This window comes from Neurospora crassa, linkage group I, assembly GCF_000182925.2.
Source record: "Neurospora crassa OR74A linkage group I, whole genome shotgun sequence".
Lineage (NCBI taxonomy): Eukaryota > Fungi > Ascomycota > Sordariomycetes > Sordariales > Sordariaceae > Neurospora > Neurospora crassa.
This window is the reverse complement of record NC_026501.1, coordinates 6,149,999-6,168,119: the sequence shown is the minus strand read 5'-3', so window position 1 is coordinate 6,168,119 and position 18,121 is coordinate 6,149,999. Positions and strand designations below refer to the sequence as shown.

At 51.2% G+C, this 18,121-nt stretch overlaps 2 protein-coding genes across 3 annotated transcripts; one reads left to right on the top strand and one right to left on the bottom strand.

The window, feature by feature from the left end:
* Positions 1 to 1,478: 1,478 nt before the first annotated feature.
* On the bottom strand, positions 1,479 to 9,230 carry stk-12 (serine/threonine protein kinase-12). Its single transcript, XM_953778.2, has 2 exons — positions 7,448 to 9,230; positions 1,479 to 7,358 (listed from the first exon to the last, which is right to left on the bottom strand). Exons 1-2 carry the CDS (start codon positions 7,907 to 7,909, stop codon positions 1,989 to 1,991), a joined length of 5,832 nt encoding a protein of 1,943 aa, XP_958871.1. The 5' UTR covers positions 7,910 to 9,230; the 3' UTR covers positions 1,479 to 1,988.
* Positions 9,231 to 15,187: 5,957 nt separating this feature from the next.
* NCU07379 lies at positions 15,188 to 18,022 on the top strand. 2 transcript variants are annotated; one of them, XM_011394854.1, is made up of 6 exons: positions 15,377 to 15,828; positions 16,095 to 16,307; positions 16,377 to 16,464; positions 16,520 to 16,978; positions 17,150 to 17,566; positions 17,666 to 18,022. In XM_011394854.1, the coding sequence occupies exons 2-6, from the start codon at positions 16,178 to 16,180 to the stop codon at positions 17,757 to 17,759; spliced, it is 1,188 nt and encodes a 395-aa protein (XP_011393156.1). In that variant the 5' UTR covers positions 15,377 to 15,828; positions 16,095 to 16,177; the 3' UTR covers positions 17,760 to 18,022. The 2 variants fall into 2 exon arrangements, with proteins under 2 accessions (XP_011393157.1, XP_011393156.1); XM_011394855.1 differs by having other exon boundaries at positions 15,188 to 16,307.
* The last annotated feature ends 99 nt before the right edge of the window (positions 18,023 to 18,121 follow it).

Here is an 18,121-nt window from a genome sequence, read left to right as displayed (position 1 = left end):
AAGACTTGAGTACTAGGAATATATGCTATCAGCCTTATCCTCACTTTATACAACTTACCAATCCTGGGCTTAGTGTGAGGATCCTTCTGCCATCTATGCATTTTTTATTTTTTTTTTCTTCTTCTTCTTCCGCGAGGTTGAAACCCCTTCAGGAGAGCAAAGGTCTGGATTTCCTCCCTTTTTCACCCTACTTCCTACCAGAATAATGATGCAACGTCAGGACCTACCCCAAGTATGTACAAACAAATCTTCCAACAGACATATGTAAAGGAAACAATCCTCCCCAACTTTCTCGATTTCCAAATCGTGATTCAACCTGTTACCAAGCAGGAATCGATAGCATCGATATCAATTTTAGTCATTGTACGAGATCAACCAAATCTGCATGTATGGTATCTTACACGGCATCTCACATCGCATCTCAGCTGCGCTTCTAACCAACTACTGTAAAGACTCAGGGCATGGATTTTCAGCTTCCAGGGAATTCAGGCATAGTCTGTAAGCAACTTGCAACATTCATGCCTGCCAGAAATTGTGTGCAAGATGGTCCATCCAGCGCCCTAGAAAGAAGAAAGAAATTGAAGGAAAAAAAAAAAAAAAAAAAAAAAAAAAAAGGAAACAAGGTAAGAAGAGTCGAATTTACAGTGCTCCGAGTTGGTATAGTAATTTGTCTGCCTAGCTATGTCGTTACGGCATAGAATGCACATATGTACATATATATATTCCTGCTAATGCCTAATTTCCCTGGAAGCTGCCCGAAACAAACACCACGCGTGGTCCCGGGTCTATACGGTATCATGGAAACTCACAAAAGATCACACCCTTCCAAGTAGGTAGGTAGGTAGCTAGGTATCCCCTTGGTGATGCGATGAGAGAGTTAGTTTCGCGAGAGACGAAACGAGACGGGCGTTATCGAGCATGTGTCGGCTGCCGTGGTCAAAGATAGGTATGCTCCCAAACGAAAGCCAGGAGCACCACCAATCAGACAACTGACGATTTCGTTATGTTTTCTAGTCTAGGTACGACCTACCGACCATTACGCCTTCCATGTAAAGTAACCATGTCATGCATAATTTCAACATGTACTGGTTAATGTGAATACCCTGATGTAATGCAAGTCGCCTGTCTGGTGGTGTGAGCACAAAACTGTCACCTGATTGCTGTACGAGAAAAGAAGAAGAAGAAAAAAAAAAAAAATTAAAAAAAAAAAAAGAAAGAGATCCTTCGTTTTCATGGTTTTCAGGACTTGCTACGGCATCGTTCTCAAAGGTACTGTCAAAACCTTTTGTAAGTCACTGTTGCTTGTACATACCTGCAGTCATTCCGAAAATAAAAATACCGCTGTTTTCGCTATTCGTTCTGTTGAACGTGACTTGCTTCATGTCGGGCAGTTGAACCGAGTAGATAATTTTTTTTCTTTCACTTTGCATGTGACGGCAGTTGAGTTCCTTCTGTCTTCACCGGCAAGTCCACTGATATCCATTTCTTCAGCTCTTCTGCTCCTATTGCTATCCTTATGGGTTACGAGAAGTGCTACGTTCATATTGGTCGCCCGGAGAAGTCCATATCCACCCACACACTCCCAACTCGTCACGCATCTTGGGTAACACTTCTCTTCTTATGTTCAGTATGCCTCTTTTGTTGATACACAACATACACACATCAGTTCCATAACATCACAAACTATCATCACACAACGCTTTGCACGCACAACACAAGTCAACACAAGTCGACATCAACATGTCAAAGAACCGCGAATGATGATGAATGGTAGATGATACAGGCCTTCCCAACTATGTTGAGACCGCCCCCCTTCCCCCCCTCCCCCGATAACGCCGCGCTAGGATAGATTACAGATATGACCCTAAGAAAACACTCATAAAGATAAGGAAAAATGTGGATAACGATGCGTTGTGTTATCTCTAGCTAGAGTAGTGTGTTTGGAGCGATTCCACCACGCTGCGCCTTTTGATCACTGCTAGAGGTATTTACTGATTCACAGACCGGGAAAGTGGACGAGGGGTAGGCTCTTCATCTGCTTCGGCAGCCTCCTCATCCACCTTTGCTAGTGACAATTGGCGCGGTGTTTGCTCAACGTGGCAGATTTTCCTGCCCTCAGTCTCAGGCCTGAGGTCAGGAGGCGTAGAGACAGTGGCGGCAGCGGCTTCATCATCTGCTACAGTTGTGTATGGAGCCATTGTTGCCGCTGCAGTATCAACAACCAGTGGAGGAAGTTCCATCTGCACGTCGGTTGTGGGAGTGACAATCTGGGCTGTTGGTGGCCCGAGCGTAGCGCTGCTGGCGCCCTCAGAGTCAGCGGCAGTCATGCTATCATGGCTGTTTGCCCGCATCATTTCAATTCCCAACTTCGACGATGGTAATGTAGACTTAGGGCGATGGTGCTTGGCAGGGTGCGGTTCCTGCCCGGAATTCGCCTGGCCAGCACCAAGCTCCTCATCCTCATCATCGGCAGAGTCTATGCAGCCTTCAAGCCTGCGCTTCTCGATGGACTCTCGCCTTGCTCTCAACTTATCGAGTGAGCGCTGTGGCACTGGACCTTTCGTTTGGCCTGCCAAGTGCTCCATCTGCGCTGGTGCGGACTGCTGCGTTAACAACTGTGCATGTACTGGTGGTTTGGATCCATCATCGCCGGCAACTAGGACCTCCTCTGAGCCTGAGATACCTAGCCCACCTTCACTCCAGTCACCAGTGGCCTTGCGGCTAACCACTACAGGAATGTCGTCTGTTGCAACAGATTCGGAGTCACCGAATGTTGAGCAAGTTGATTCCTCTTTGACGCTACCGCCAGAGTGCACAGTGTATTTTGAAGACCCGGATGCAGAAACAGGGCTGTCTTCCAGACGCAGGCTTTCTTGCCTGAGTCCGGACGGTACAGGGGGCGGTAGGCCCAGTGACAACATCTGGACCTGACCCGGCGAAGCGGGCTTCCACTGGCAGAAAGTACTCAGGACCTCACTTAACTTCGAAGAACTAATCGGCTTCTCTATAAGCGAATCGAAGTAATGCGGAGCATGAAGTTCCTTAAGATACGCCGTGATAGCAACGATGGGAGTATGATGGTTTTTGTTCTTCGTTTCGCGGACCATTCGGGCAACGTCAGAGCCGTTGATTACTGGTAGTTTGAACTCCATGAAGATGATATCGAACTTGATGTCGCTCAAAGCATATCGACAGGCTTCCTGACCTGTTGACGCCGAAATGGTCCGACAGCGGAGCTTTTCCAAGAGCTTCTCCATCACCATGCGAGATACCGGGTGGTCTTCACAGATCAGGACATCTAGCGGTCGAAACATGGGACCATCCAAAACCTGCGACATCCGTCTGGAGCTTTGACGCCGGCGCTGTACCCGAAGAAGCGCATTCGCCTTATCCCCCTCGGTGTCGGATGACGATGGCGACATATCAAAGACCTGACTCCTGCGCTTGTGGTGAGCCAGAATATCGGCAGATATCGGACTTCCACTGCCTTCTTGAGAACCGACAGTCAGGGAGCGAGCACGACCTGTTGCTGGACCGCTAGTATTCCGAGGACTTGATGTTAATGTGTGTGCAGGAACAGTCCTTTGCGGAGACAGAGGTAAAGGAGGCATGACGAGCCGCCCGTTTGACGGGGAAGAGGCAGTAGTCGTTGTGGCCGCCTTCTGAAGAGTAGGTGGAACACGTGTCCCTTCCACCGTAGATTGAAATGATCCCGATTGGTGTGAAAGGCTGGATGAGTTACTAGACGCCTTGCGTCGACCTTCCGCACCTTGTCCAGCCACAAACGACACAAGGAGAGGTGAGGAAGGTTGTGAAGCTCTGTTCGGAGAGTTTGAGTGTCCAATACCAGAAGGAGACTGAGGACGCTGAGATGCTTTTGCAGCAGAGAGCGTCCTTTGGACGGGGTTGGCGATTACTGGGCTGCCTTCCAAGGCTCCAATCGTGCCAGGACTGCTGATAGAGCTCAATGCTCCAGGACTGATGGGCTTGGTCTGAGACTCCGCAGCCTCTGCCCGTAGTCTTTGTATGACATCCTTGTTCGCCTTCTCGAGAACAGCCAAGTTTTTGAACGAAAAGTTTCCGAAATCATCGGCAGCAACTGGCTCGCTCAAGCGTCTGCTCTTCAAATCACGGACATGAGGGGGGATGTGAAGCGGCATCAAACCTCGTTTCACGGTGTTGATGTTGGAGTTGACCTGGGACCTAACCTTCGCCAACGCATCATGCGGCCTGTTATGATAATCAGGTGCTGGGGCTGAACTAGGAGGTGAAGACTGATCTTCCATTTCTTCAGCGAAGGACTGGAGAACGGCGCCACGTGAATCAAAATATTCGGTATCTTCTGGATGCTCAGGTTGAGGAACGAACTGAGCATCGTCTTGCAGCAATGTCTCCCAATTGACACCCTCGAACCACGGATGGCTACGTATTTCTTCACCTCCTGACTGAAACTTGTCTTCGCGGTTCGCCCCAAGCCGCTGATGAGGATCCGAACACAACAACTTGTTGATCAGATCCTTGGCCTCTGAAGAGATTTCCATATCACTGTCATCAGGGAACTCCAATTTGCGTGCCAGGATGTTCCCAAAGACTTGTTCCGCTTCAGGTGCATGGAAGGGGGGGATTCCATACAAAAACTCGTACATGATGCATCCAACGGACCACCAATCACTTGTCTCGTCTTGAGGCTCTCCCCTGATAGTTTCTGGGGCTAGGTAGTCGGGTGTTCCAACAAAACGGCGATTGGTATCCTGAGGGTCGAAAAGCGCCCAATTCGGCGGGGGCATATGAGGCTGTTGTGGAGGAGTACCTCTGTTGGCGTCTACGTTGCTTTGCGTGGTTGCGTGGGAGAGCGAGACGAAGTCGGGAGTTGTGCCCTCGTCGGCTTCGCTACGCTCGCCAGGAGACTGAATGGCTTGAGGCGGGACGGACAGGGTGTCGTTCAGGGACAGATTTGGAAGCATATGCGACAGTGCTTCGCTACCGCCACTGTCACTGCGGTTCGCGCATAACCGCCGAGGTTCTTGAGACAACACCCCGAGGTTGAAGTAGGATGGCTGTCCTAGGCCGGCACCATAGTCGCTCGGCGTCATTTGTGGGGTCGACAGAGGGGATGGGTTGCGAGCATGAACGTCGAGAGAAGTGGAACGAGATGATGCGATCGAAGAGGACCGAACAAAAGGGCCTTGCTTGAGCAAATCCGGAGCTGCGTCAGCGCCATTGTTAAGAGCACGCTTCTGTCGACCAACGAGACCCATGCGCGAGAGGCCAAAGTCAGTCAACTTCAGGTGTCCCTTCTGGTCAATAAGCAGATTGTCGGGCTTCAGGTCACGGTGAACGATGCCCCGACTGTGGAGGTGTTCGACACCGAGAACAACCTCACCGAGATACTTCTTCACCCAGTCCTCGGGGAGACCCCCCAGTACTTTGATCAATGACGCGCAGTCGCCACCATTCAAATATTCCATGACCAGGTAGAGGTAGTCCTTACTCGAAAACGTCCAATACAGCTTGGCGACAAAGTCGCTTTCGCCCTGCCACATCATGATGGCACGTTCTGCCTTGACATTGGTGACCTGGTTCTTGGCTACCATGTCGGCCTTCTTCAAGACCTTGATCGCAAAATATTCGCCGGTTGACTTCTTCTTGGATAGATAGACGCTTCCGAACGCACCCTTGCTGATGGGTTTGATGATCTCGAAGTCCTTGATCGATGGAGGAACTGCTTTGGCTTGCGTAGCGCCAACGACCGCGCTGAGACGAGGTGAGGGTGGGGGTTTGAAACCAAGATCCCCGGTTGATGCAGACACGGCTGCTGAGGATTGTCGCCGGTGATGATGGATACTGGGAGGGGTCGGAGAAGTAAACTCACTACTCGGCAGCATCGGTGATGCTTCGGGCGAGACCAGGCTGTCAGAAGGGAAAGGCAAATTACGCGGTTTGTGAAGTCGGAGGGGTGACGATGGTGGTCCATTTCGCGACGGGGATTCTTGTCTTCGAGGGGATATTGTTCCTGGAAGAATGAGGCTCCTTCGATTACGTTGTCGCGAACTTGCATGCCGGCGAAGGTCGCTAAACTCAGACAGCGGCGATTCTGTTCGGGTTGGCATCCTCGAGGCGACAGACGAGGATCTGATGCTTCCGCCATCACTATCGCCAGCGTCGCTTTCCAAGAGCATGGATTCTCGTCTCGATTGGGTTGCGCTGGCAAGGTTACCAAGTGTACCCCGATGAGATCGAGGTGTGGGACATTCCTTTGGGCTGCTAGATCGAGTAGACTTGATTGATATTGATAATCGGCGGCTGGGGCGCTCTCCCGAAATGTGGGCCTTTTCCAAAGCCAATGCCAGTGTCGAAGGAGCATCGAAGGACCCGGGGAATATCCCCTCCTCCTGTGCAGACGTCGCTTCTTCGTCCTCAGTCTGCTCGAAGTCCTCTTCTTCCTCCTCTTCAGTAGAGTCACTAAGTCGACCAGCGGCAATCTTGGCAGCCCTACGCATAGCCTCATCGATACACTCCTGGACCACGATGGCAAATTCGATTCGAATCCTCTCGGCATACTCGAGAATCCTGCGATGGCGGAAGACAGCTTCAACCTTGGCCTTAGCAACGGCCTCCGTATCAGTACAGAGCAACGCAAGACCTTGTTCTTGCTCGAGTGTGTTCGTGCCAGGTGTTTCCCATTGCATCACCTGGGAAATACGGCCCTCTGACTGGGGTGACTGCGTGCGAAATTCTGCCGGATTTTGTGTGGTCTCCTTGATGGCAGGGGTGCTAATCTCGATCGCAGTGTCGCATAGATCAAGGAGCAGCTCAACAATTCGGGCTTGCGGCCGACGGATAGCAAAGGATCTGGCTCTCGAATGTCCGAATCCAGATGATCTGTCCCTCGACCGGCCGGAGTTTGAACTTGGCGATGATGTCCCCGGGGACGATGTCGTGGATGTTGGAGGACCAATGGGCATGCCTTTGTACTCGGCAATCGGCAAATTGGCAGGGTCTCCAATCAAAGTGCGGCTATGACGGGCCTCGAGGGCGTCGAGTACTTTGACAATGGCGTGACGGTGATCAATTAGACTTTCCTGGGTCATCTGAACATCCATTTCCGCTCGATGCTCCTGTAGACACAAATCGGTGTGCTTTTCGAACCACCAAGGCGGGATCTGGCGTTCGCAAATACGGCAGAGCACTGGCGCTGGTGGAGGATGGCCATTTGGGTCATCCAGTCCGGACTCTGCAAGTTGGGTAAGATAGCTAGCGAGAACCTCAGCTCCTGAGCCGAGAGATTCTACGATAAAGGCTGGTAGATCGATTTTGATCTCACGCGGCGCTACCCACGGCCGTATCATCCACATGGTCTGCAAAGGATGATGGAGTTAGATCCAGTTGGTTTGCCGGCTCCCCTAACATATGTCCACTTTGTAAAACATGATCGGTGTTCACTTACATGGCTGTCTTTACCAGATGCACCATCATAGACCATGATACCTTGTGCCTCCACGTCGATAATTGTCGGCTCCTCTGTTTGCTCAAGCGGGAGTAGCCGCGACAGTGGGCCGACCTTGACAGCAAAGCGGATGAACTTTGATTTTGAATCGTCCCTTTGCATGCTTTCGATGACATCGGCAAAGATGGACTTGTTGTCGCTGACGATCAGGTCTGTGATAGCAGTTCCCGTAACTTGTTCGGGTTGGGTTCCAATCACATCAACCCACGAAGGGCTGACCCATCGGATAGTACCGTCCAGGTTGAGGTCCATGATGACGTTTAGGGTCTGTTCGGCGGCCTCTCGAAGGTCCTCTCTCTCCTCGCGGATATTCTCGCTGACTGATCGCTCCATCTTGCCAGTCCTGAGCGACGATACGGCCGGCGGAGCCAGCAGGCTCGGGGCCTTGGATTGTTCCTCCATGATGACTGAGTTGGACGACGGGGAGGTCAGGTTATTGTAGAACCATCTGAAACGATGTTAGGTTGAGGCGATAAGAGGTCGGCAGTTTTCAAATCTTTCAGCAGAAGGACGCAGCGGCGGGCAAATTTCCGTGGAAAGGGGGCTCGGAAGCTGAGGAGGTGGAAGCTGAGGCTAGACTCGTATGGTTGGCGTGCGTGCTTCTCGTTGTCTTGTCGAAGGACGTCCGGGGTGGAGCCGAGGGCTGTCTGGCAGACGTGCCAGAGCTAGAGCGCAGCAGAAGCCTGAGACATAATGTGTTTTCTTGACCTGAGTGTATCGCCGTCGTCTGATGCGCCGTGGTCTAAATGTCGTCGAAATGCGGCAGGCCGGCGTTCGTGGTCGTGGTCGGGCAGGGTAGGAGGTTGAGGTGTCGTTGAACCGTGGTTGTTGGGCCAGCGCCGAACGGTGCAGGTTACAGCAGTCGCAGGACGGAAATCGCACCCAGGCGGGCGGTGGACCGACTGGCGTCGGGTAGACCGTCTTGCGTCAGACGGGATGCACTATGTGTGTAGGCTCCAGTCGCTCAGCACGTGAAGGCGGGAGAGGCAGTATGGACTGCAGAATCGTGAAAGAATGGACTGAGCGTCCTTGCACGACCTACTAGTCGAGCGACGGTAGGTTGTGGTGATGGTGGTTGTCGACAACAGTGGATGAGTAGTGGCACGCCTTGAACGAACAGGGGTTGCAGGAAGTGGAAAGTGAGTGTGCGGTCAATTTTGGGCAAGCGAGACGAAGCTTGGATTGGAAGATTGGAAAATTGGAAGATTGCGAGGGTATGTAGTAGCGCTGGGAGCCGCCGACTCCGTGTTCCGTGATGCGCGAATCGAGTTTCTGTGCAGTGGGCGAAAAGACGGACAGAATCAACGGGGATAAGCTAAGATATGGCCCGATAATGGATGATGTCGGTGTTGTCGGAGTCGGAGTCGTCAGTCGTCGCAAGGATGTGCCCAGAGAGCAGGAAGGATGGAAGGTGGGCTCTGGTGGACTTGGTGGACTCCAGCTGTTGCCGCGGACAATCCGCGGTGGTGTTGCCGTCGCCCGGTCCACCGAAGTGCGAGAAGTGGCCGCCCACTGCCGTCGTGACTCGCTCGAGAGGAGCCGCCCCCGTCCCGTGGTTCCAGAATGGAAGGAAGCTAGTGTGAAGTGGGGCTCTCTTTGTTTCGCTTCCCGTCCGTGACAGCGGCAGTTTCTCTGTCTGCTCTCTAAACACCGACAAGCTGATGGGTACAGGGAGAAGAAGATATAATCGATTGACAGCAAGCGAGAAGGGAAGGAAGAGAATGTGAGATGGCGGGATACCTGACAAAAACTTCAACGGGGTGGAAGCGGTGGACCGACTCGCTGATTTACACGGAAGAAAAACTTCCACTGCGTCTCCCCCCCCTCACTCGGACAAGGTAAAGCGTGCTGTGCTTTCTCAGGTCGTTGCTTTTCCTGTCCCGGCATTGGAACACCCAAGACTCCCAAGAGAACAGTCCAACGGGACCTCGCCAAGCACACCGTTCTTTTTTTTTTTTCGTCACTATGTTCACTACGTGATCACCTGCGCAACGTAGAGTAGTGTAGGTACGTCTACCTACGTACCGCCAGCACCTGGGTTCCTACGGTACGCACCTACATGAAACGCTTATCCGGAACATAAAACGACAGGTAGCTGTCCGCGTACGCCTTGCAAGCCAAACCCGACCAAAGACCCAAGAACATAGGTACAATAGACTTGCTTCTCCACAACTCGACCTAAAAGTAACTTGAGCTAAGAGTTCCCTTTTGGGCGCATTGAATTCACTGGTGCTTTTCCTAATTTTTTACCCCACGATAGAGTGGCTTTTCGTAACGCTGTGTTGAAAATACTAGATAAAATTGGCTTTGAGCCCAACGTAGGAGTTGGCGCTAATACATGACGGCTTGCCTAGTCACCGAATTGCGAAAACGGTCGTTTGTAGGTAAACCATATATCAGATATTCAATACCCCACCTACGCAGGACAGCGCGATTGAGGTAGTATGTACAACGAGGCGAGAACATGGGTGTCGGGCATCCAATGCTGAGTTGCTTCGTTCGAGAGCGGGGGAATGAGCTCAAAGCTGGCCAATCACACGCGCACCTACTTACTTGGCCGCTTGACGGGACACAACCTACAGTACCTGTAATGACGGGACGGGACTTGCTGTATCATGGACCACTCTGAGACTGAGACTCTTGGTCGTTGATTACCCCGTCCAACCTCAAGGCCTACAATCTGGGGCCGACGTTGAGGTTCCGGAACCTTCAATAACGGAGAAAGTCAGGGGCTGTTGATTCTTTCTTTTTTCTTTCCTACCTAGAGGTATCTTGGGTGGTACAGGTCACACTACCATTCAACCAACCACTTTCCCTCACAATCTGCCCATCATCGAACGGTGCTGTTTGTTTAATTCAAAGCCCCCCTCCTCTAAGCTTGCATAGGTATGCTACCTCTTATCTTCTTGACCACTACAGAGGCAAGCAGCAGCAAACAGGTCATGTAAAGATGGTTTGCTATTTTGCTTGTTGGGTTAAAGAAGCTGATCAGTTTGAGTCGTCATCGTTGATTCAAAATACGGACCACTGGGGTCATGGAGTTCCCTTAATACTGAACTGACATTACATTGATAACTGAATTGACCGGTACTTGCCGTGGGCGGTGAGAAAGAGGATGGCGCTTTCCCTTCTTCTCAGGTGCTACCCCGCCATATCCCACTGTGTCAACTATAACATCGCCTGTGACATGCTACAGTACTACCTTAAAGAGGTAAGTTTTCACACGGGTCACGTTGTCTTGCATCTCCACCTGCCTCGCTTCCGTCGTTTCTTCTTCCTCTTTCCCCAGTCCCCAGTCTCAACGATGATCTCAGTGTAGATCCCCGGGATACCATCAATAAGGAAAAGGGACGGCGAGGTTCAAACACCTGACGACCCATTACATCTCCATCTATCTTGAGACGGATCCCTTTGGCAAGCTGGACAAGCCAGGATGGATGAGATGCTGCAGCCAGAGTCTCACTCTCGCTTCCACTTCCACTTCCACTTCCACTTCTTCCATCCGCCAGCTTCCAACGGCATCATCGTGTGCGGATGGTGGCTTCTGCCGGCTGAGGTGATGCCAGCCACCACGTCCTGCATGACGCCGTTGCACGAGAATGCCCTACCTATAGGCTCTCGAGCCATGGCACACTCGAGGGACCTACGGCTTCCCAAGTATGTGCCTGTCTGCATACGTCGCGTATGACTGCCACGGTCTTTGCGAATCGGATCTCGTCATCCTCTATAACCATGAGCAACGCGCTACCTTTGCTTGATAGGCCAAGCCGGAGATACGTCCCTTGGCCTCTTTTGCCGCGCAGCTTCAGCAGGCCAACGAGGGCTCTTCACATTCCTGTTTCCAAGCACAAATAGGTAGGGCTGCTCAACAGTCTGGCTGCTCGCTTCTTCCCGCTGTCAACGGTATTGATAAATCGTCTCCGAGCTGCTTACAAGCGATCTGACAAAAGGCAGCGGTGACTAAGCGGCGTCAAAAGCAGCGTTGGGTCACGGAATTCGATGAGGATTCAACCAATCCCTCTCTGGACTATCAAAGATCTACCCTCTCGTAGCAACTACGTTGAGTACTCCTCGAGAGGCAACTGATGTGAGTTCAGGCTGTGCATCCACAACTCGCCAGTTGATGGGGGTGAGGGTGACAGGCCGCGGTCCTCCCAAGACATTGTCTCAGTATCATAGATCTGCGTTGCTGTACTTCGCACGCCTACAGGGCAGTATCTGTACAGCACGGCGTTCGGAAACAAACTGTTCTACACTAGTAGGGACTAAGGGACCAGATCAATGGACAGCCTATTAATTTAGCTAACCATGATCGTTGACCCCTCATTTTCTTCTACCATCCTAGCTGGAGTCGGCCACGTCTCGCCATGGTGTGGCACCTGTTTGCATTCTCTGGAAAAGCTATCCAAGAAGGGATCTCGAACGCTTTGGCCTGGGGCTTCTCCGAACTAAACCGAACAGCTGGGGTATGGGCGAGCCATGTCTCGACTGATATTGAAGGCCAAAAGAAGCCTAAACGAAACACAACTACAAGCCTACATGCGAAGACAAGTTGAATGATCCCCAATTTAAAATATAAAGATAGCCTCTTCGAAGTCCCTAAAGGAGTATGGCTGAAGAGAATCGAGACAATTAGGATCACAACGTTTTTTTTTTTTTCATAGACCGTGCCCACTGCCCAGAGACTTCTCGGCTTTGTCGGGCTACGAAGCATCAATCAATCCCGTGAATATATGAGTTGGCCTGGAGCGAGACAAAGGGGGGCCCGGACAAAACAACTACACATTAGGTCTACAAAATCGACCGTCTAACTTTACATAGCAATCGACCAAATATTCATGGTGCAGCTATGATATCCTGACCGATCCGTCCGGCCTTGGCCACTTTGACCTGATCAGCGAGTATATTTCTCGCCTTTTTGACAACCGTACCTACCATCTTTCAAATGCTTCCCCGATCCCATCTCGCTTACATAAGGCTGGTTGTGTCGCTCAGGGCAGCACAAGGAGACGAATTCAAGCACACCGTACGTTTTCCATCTCAGGATGGGACCACTAGAATTGCACAGACGTCACACTCACTATACCATGGGCAAGGAGGGGGCTTGGATTCGTGGTGTCAAACATGCCATACTGAATGAACGGACGCCACAACGATGCCTGTCTAGATAGCACCCATCGATCGAGGCGACACCTGTTTTTTGTCTTTGAACCGTCACAAACTAGCATAGGCCACTGCGACAATATGGTTTACCAAACAGCGTAAACAGTCAGTAAGGAAGTGACAATCCGAGATGGCCCCTAAACTCTGGAGGGAGTGGTTCGTATTGACATACCTTGATTTCTATATATTCGAAGCCATTGAGGAACCCTCGACGGTCTTGCTTGATGAGCCAACCAGAATCCATTAATGACCGATGTATGTCACGATGTCTTCGGATGCAAGAAAACAGAGACTGCAAAGACACTTTTCGTTCTGCCTCCGGACAGGATTACTTGATCCACAAAAACAGGAAGTAAATGGTCGTGCACGAACTCGAATCAAGACCCACGTTGGTGGCAGATCGACCCAGTGCGATCTACCGTCCAACGTATTAGTAGACGGGTTTCATATTGACAGTCTCTCTACTTCCCCGCATTCGTGGATAAGGCCCTTCCCGCAGAAGAGTTTTGATGGGCTTGATGGGGAAGTCACTGACATACATGAGTGGGCACTTGATGATCATGACCAAGAATGAACACAGTCCTCGTTTGTTTGTCTGGTGTACTTAGTACTTGCCATCGATCTGCCCAGAAAGTATGCTAGAGGAGCTAGTGAGCTGTGATAGGAAGAGAAACCCAGGTTGAGAAATGGTTGTCATAAACATGTTGGTGCCATACGCATCCCGGCAAGACATCCGGCAGACACTCAACGGGTGTAGTGTAGTCCTGACAGGTAGAACCCAGAAGTTGTCTCCGGTAATACCAGCTTACACGACATCAATAATATTCGGTGAAATCTGATCCCCTTTTCTACTGCGAATGTTGAAAAGGTGTTGACAAATGAGGGCACTGGACCAAGACTATGCCAACGTGACAGTCTGTCGCAGCTTCAAACGGGTTTCAGCTGATCGAGAGGAAGACTGACCTAGTATCCCCCTTTTTGACAACACTTGACACCTACCATTCTTATGTGACTGAATGGCACGTATATGTCTTTAAACTGATTGAAGTCTGTAGTCCAGTCTGGTTTGACGTGAACAGGAAGAGGCTGCTTCAGCAACGCACGAGTCGGTGATCAGGACTCGACATTTCAGGCAACCTGACCAGAAGTACTGTTGAGATCCGTATCCAGTTGTGTGATATCAGAAAGGATGAGTCTTCAATATCGATCATGCTCTCCTCGAGCTACAACGAAAGTGACTCGGCTGACTCGTCCAGGGAAATACCGCGGCGAGACGACCTCAAAGCGTTGGGCATGAGGTTGAAGACCGAAACTGGTTGAAGTAGATCAAGAAAGATGCGTATGAACTTGAAGTTGTGCCTTTCGAGGAAGGAAGCTGAGAGCGTCGCAACTCCGCAAACGGAATTACAAGCGCAGTGCCGCAATTTAACTGCGTCCAAGAAGACACAGATGGCAGTCGCTAGGCAGCCACCAACATAACTGAAGTCCGAACTATTCCTCGAACCTAGAGGTAGCGTCCCAGTCACACTCCATTCTCTTCAGTGATCTTCTTCTCTGCATGCTACGTATTCCACTGGTCGCTAGTCACTACTAAGCAACTATCCCAACCAATCCAGAACTTTGATCGACTGAGTGCCCAAGAAGACACGAAGGTAGGAGCTGAGCCACACTGCTTTTCGACATATGACTGACATTCCAACATGAATACGCAAAGAACGAGGCATATAGCTCCACATCGAAATCGATTGGAGGTCTCCCGACGTCCAATTGAGATGTCTCAAACGTGCTGTGGTTTGTCCCGACCAGTCATTGCACTTGCCCGGTCCCAGCCGGCTCTGCTGCTCGCCTCACTTCACGTCGCCCCAAAGCCGCGAATACCACTTGGAAGTCGGTATTTGCGCCTCGAAAACTCGTACATTGCGCTTGTTCCCCATGGAAGTGTTGAAAATGAGAACAGGCCCGGCCCATCCCGGAGGTGATTGCCAGAGTCAAGCAGACTTGTCAAAAGTAGGAAAAGCACAACCCAAGCGGGCTTGTCAATCTTTTTGAAGAGTCCGGGGGCACAGGGGCAGGGGTTCTGTTCACAGCTACCAATGCCAACGTTCTAGGCCACCTAACCAGTGTTAGTTGGTGCTGATGGGCCATTCAGGGGCATCGACACAGTGGGGGCTCGCCAAGCACGCCATGTCACCTCGACATGATTGACGATCAGGGCAAACCGGGGAAGTTAGCCGGTAGCGTTCATAGGTAGAGGTAGGTAATCACTGCACAACTTCACGTTACCACAGAAACGACCCAGGTGGGCTGAAGCCTCCGCTACAGTGGGCAACTGGCTGTCGTATAAAAACATACAGCTTCAGCGACTATGGCTAAGCAAAAGCTTCATTTTGCAGTCACTTGCCGGCCCAAATGGTTTAGACATTTCAAAGGGTTCGTCGGCCAATCCGGAGTGTTGGCAAGATCTACACACATCCTATCCACCATAACAGATTACACACTGTTGACCTGCGTCTCGGCTCACTATCATCTCTTCTAATCTCATTATCGCTATCGGGAAACCCCGTTGCTTAGTGCTTGGTTACCTTTCGGTTGCTCGGAACCCCGAATGCGGAATAGTGTCGTGGCGTAGGCTGTCAGTCTTACGCGCTTGCTGATATGTGTGACGCCGCAGCCTAACTCGAAATGTCAAGTTAATAATGGTGAGATACTCGGCCCCCCATGTTTCCATTTCGAAACCGTAAACGGCGTCAATGGAACTTTCCTCACCTGAACTCACTGCAGAGAACTTCTTCCTCCTCATCTTCTCTCGTCTGTGGGAATCGGACCTTTCTTTGCTCAACGACCACCAAAGAAGCGTCACCGGGAAGCCGCTTTGACCCTTGCCCACGCTACGTTACCCGCCCTCAATTCTGGGACCACTTACATCCTCAACCTCTTCAACGAAACTGCCATTCAAGCCACGAAGCCTCGAACCGAGACCCTTTTTTTTTTTAGCACCTTGGAGACAACTTGCTCTCCGTAATTCCAAATCCACACCGATAACAAGGTAGCCATACAAGGGGAGATCTGCAACTTTGTTGTTCTCCCTCGAGTCCCGATTTCCTGGAGTTATCCACCTCGCGCGTATTCGAGGTCCGTCAAGGAGAGCTGCTTTTCAGGTGAGATATTACGTATCATTCCTCAAGATATTATACGTTATACAAACACCTCCGGGCCGCCTTCGCCACTTAGCGCTTCAAGCTTCAGGATTGCGTACATACCTATGATCCGCTTTCCCCAGGCTTAGATGATTGTCTCGCACAATGCAAGGGCGGTCGTTACCCTGAGCGACCCAATCTCATCTCCCAGAAAGCAACCGCTCGGCTCTGCATGGAAATCTGAAGGGTTTGTCAAGAATTATTTGCTGATTTTGGTTTGACGAAAGCCGCGTTCCCGCCAACCGCAATCATTCAGGCACATTGAACATTATCCCGTTTGAACTTGTCGCCGTATCTCCACCCTGCCACCATGACTTCTTCACTGCCTCTCCAACCACTCGCAACTTATGCTGAGGATCCCCACTCTGGTCCGGATAGCAACCCGTTATCCACTCTGAATCTCACAATTCTCAAGAGTCTCTCAGACAAGAAAACGAGAGGTGGGTAGCAGTGATCAATATGGTCGCTGTTGGTGAATACAGACCGTGCTGATCGTTTTGGGTATATAGATGGTCAAACACCGAAACGGCGTGGCCCCAAGCCGGACAGCAAGCCAGCACTCACAAGACGTCAAGAGCTGAACAGGCAGGCACAACGGTATGCTTCTCCAAATGTTCCCCAACACCTCGATACCTGCTGACCACCTATGAAGAACGCACCGCGAACGAAAAGAGCTATACATCAAAGCCCTCGAAGATGAAGTTCTGCGTCTCAAGGAGATCTTTGGAACCATCTCACAAGACAAGGAGCGTCTTGCCGAAGAGAACCGGCGGCTGAAAGCTAAGCTAGCCCAGAACGACGCGGCCGGCGATCCAATTGCTGCCGACACAAACTTCTTTGACCAAATGGTTAGCAGTCCAAGCGGGCCGAGCCCTGGATACACTTCCAGCTCCAGCATGTTGGGAAGCGAAAGCTACCTACCGGGGGGGCCGTCCAGCCAAACCACCTTCCCATCACCACCTTCATCTACGACGACCTCGCCGGCTTACCGTCCACCCCTCGGGGGACCGAGAGATTTCAACACCGTTTTGGGAGATGGCGCAGGTGTTATGGTATCAAAGAGGGATCCAGATTTGGATTATGATCAAGCCGGTATTGATTTTGTGTTAACGTACGAGTTCCCACCTCCTTCGAACCCCAGTCGGCAGAAACAAGGGAGAAACGGAGATCCATGTTGCTCGTCTTCAATGCTGGAGGGTTCGACAACTTTCTGATACACGAGAGAAAAAGGGAAGGGAACAAAAGCAACTAACAAGTGCCCCTTGGTTCTACCTTTTTTTAGACTCGAGCGTCCATGCATGGAACACATGACATGGCTACTAGAACGAGGAACCGGCACCGAAGACAGAGCGCAGCGAGAGCCCTGCGGCCACGCACTCATGGCTTCCTGTCCCCCCGAGCCCTTCTCCGAGCTATCGCCAGAGAGCCCTTTCGGGCACACCAACACCATTCACGCTCACGCTCACGGTCACCCCCCGATGCCTACTAGCATAAGCGGTGGTGGTCAGCGCACATGGGAACTCAGCAAAGCCGACCTGGCTACGCTGCTCGACCTAAGCAAGCGGCTAGATCTCGACGGGGAGATCACTCCTGTCATGGCTTGGGGGATGATCCTCGCTCATCCGCGGCTTGCCGAGTTGCAGCTGGAGGACTTTGCGCGGTTGACGGAGGAGTTGGGGAGCAAGGTTCGGTGTTACGGGTAGGTTTTGCCTTTCAGTTGCCGAAAATGCTTTCCTTTGCCTGTGTCTGTCAAAGTGAAGCAATGGATTGCTAATTTGTTTCTTCGGCGTGGTTGTAGGTTTGGAGCTGTGATGGAAGAGTTTGAGGTTAGGGATGCGTTGGAGAATCTGTTTTCGACAAAGCCGGATGGAAGAGTGTTTGAGGATTTTTGAGAGGACGGTGCTGGTGCGGTCGCCTATAATAGCTGGCTCGACGACTGATGAGGGAGGCCTTGGCAGGTATCTTTTTGTAAACATTACCTACCCATGTTTAGACAAGCTGGAAACTAAATCAGTTATCACTGAACCGGCCTCAAAATGCCATTCAGGGCATGATGGAATCCAAGCCCTCTCGAGAGGGAAGTGTCAGAATAATACTAGCAACACCGAGCAAAGGCCAACAAAAGATGTCAAAGAAAGGTGTACCGGAAATGGTGACAACATGAGCGTTGGGCTTGCTAGGGTGAAGACGGTGAACCTACTTACCTGAAATCCAAGATACTGATTGGTCAGTTGCTCGTCGGTGAACCCCCATG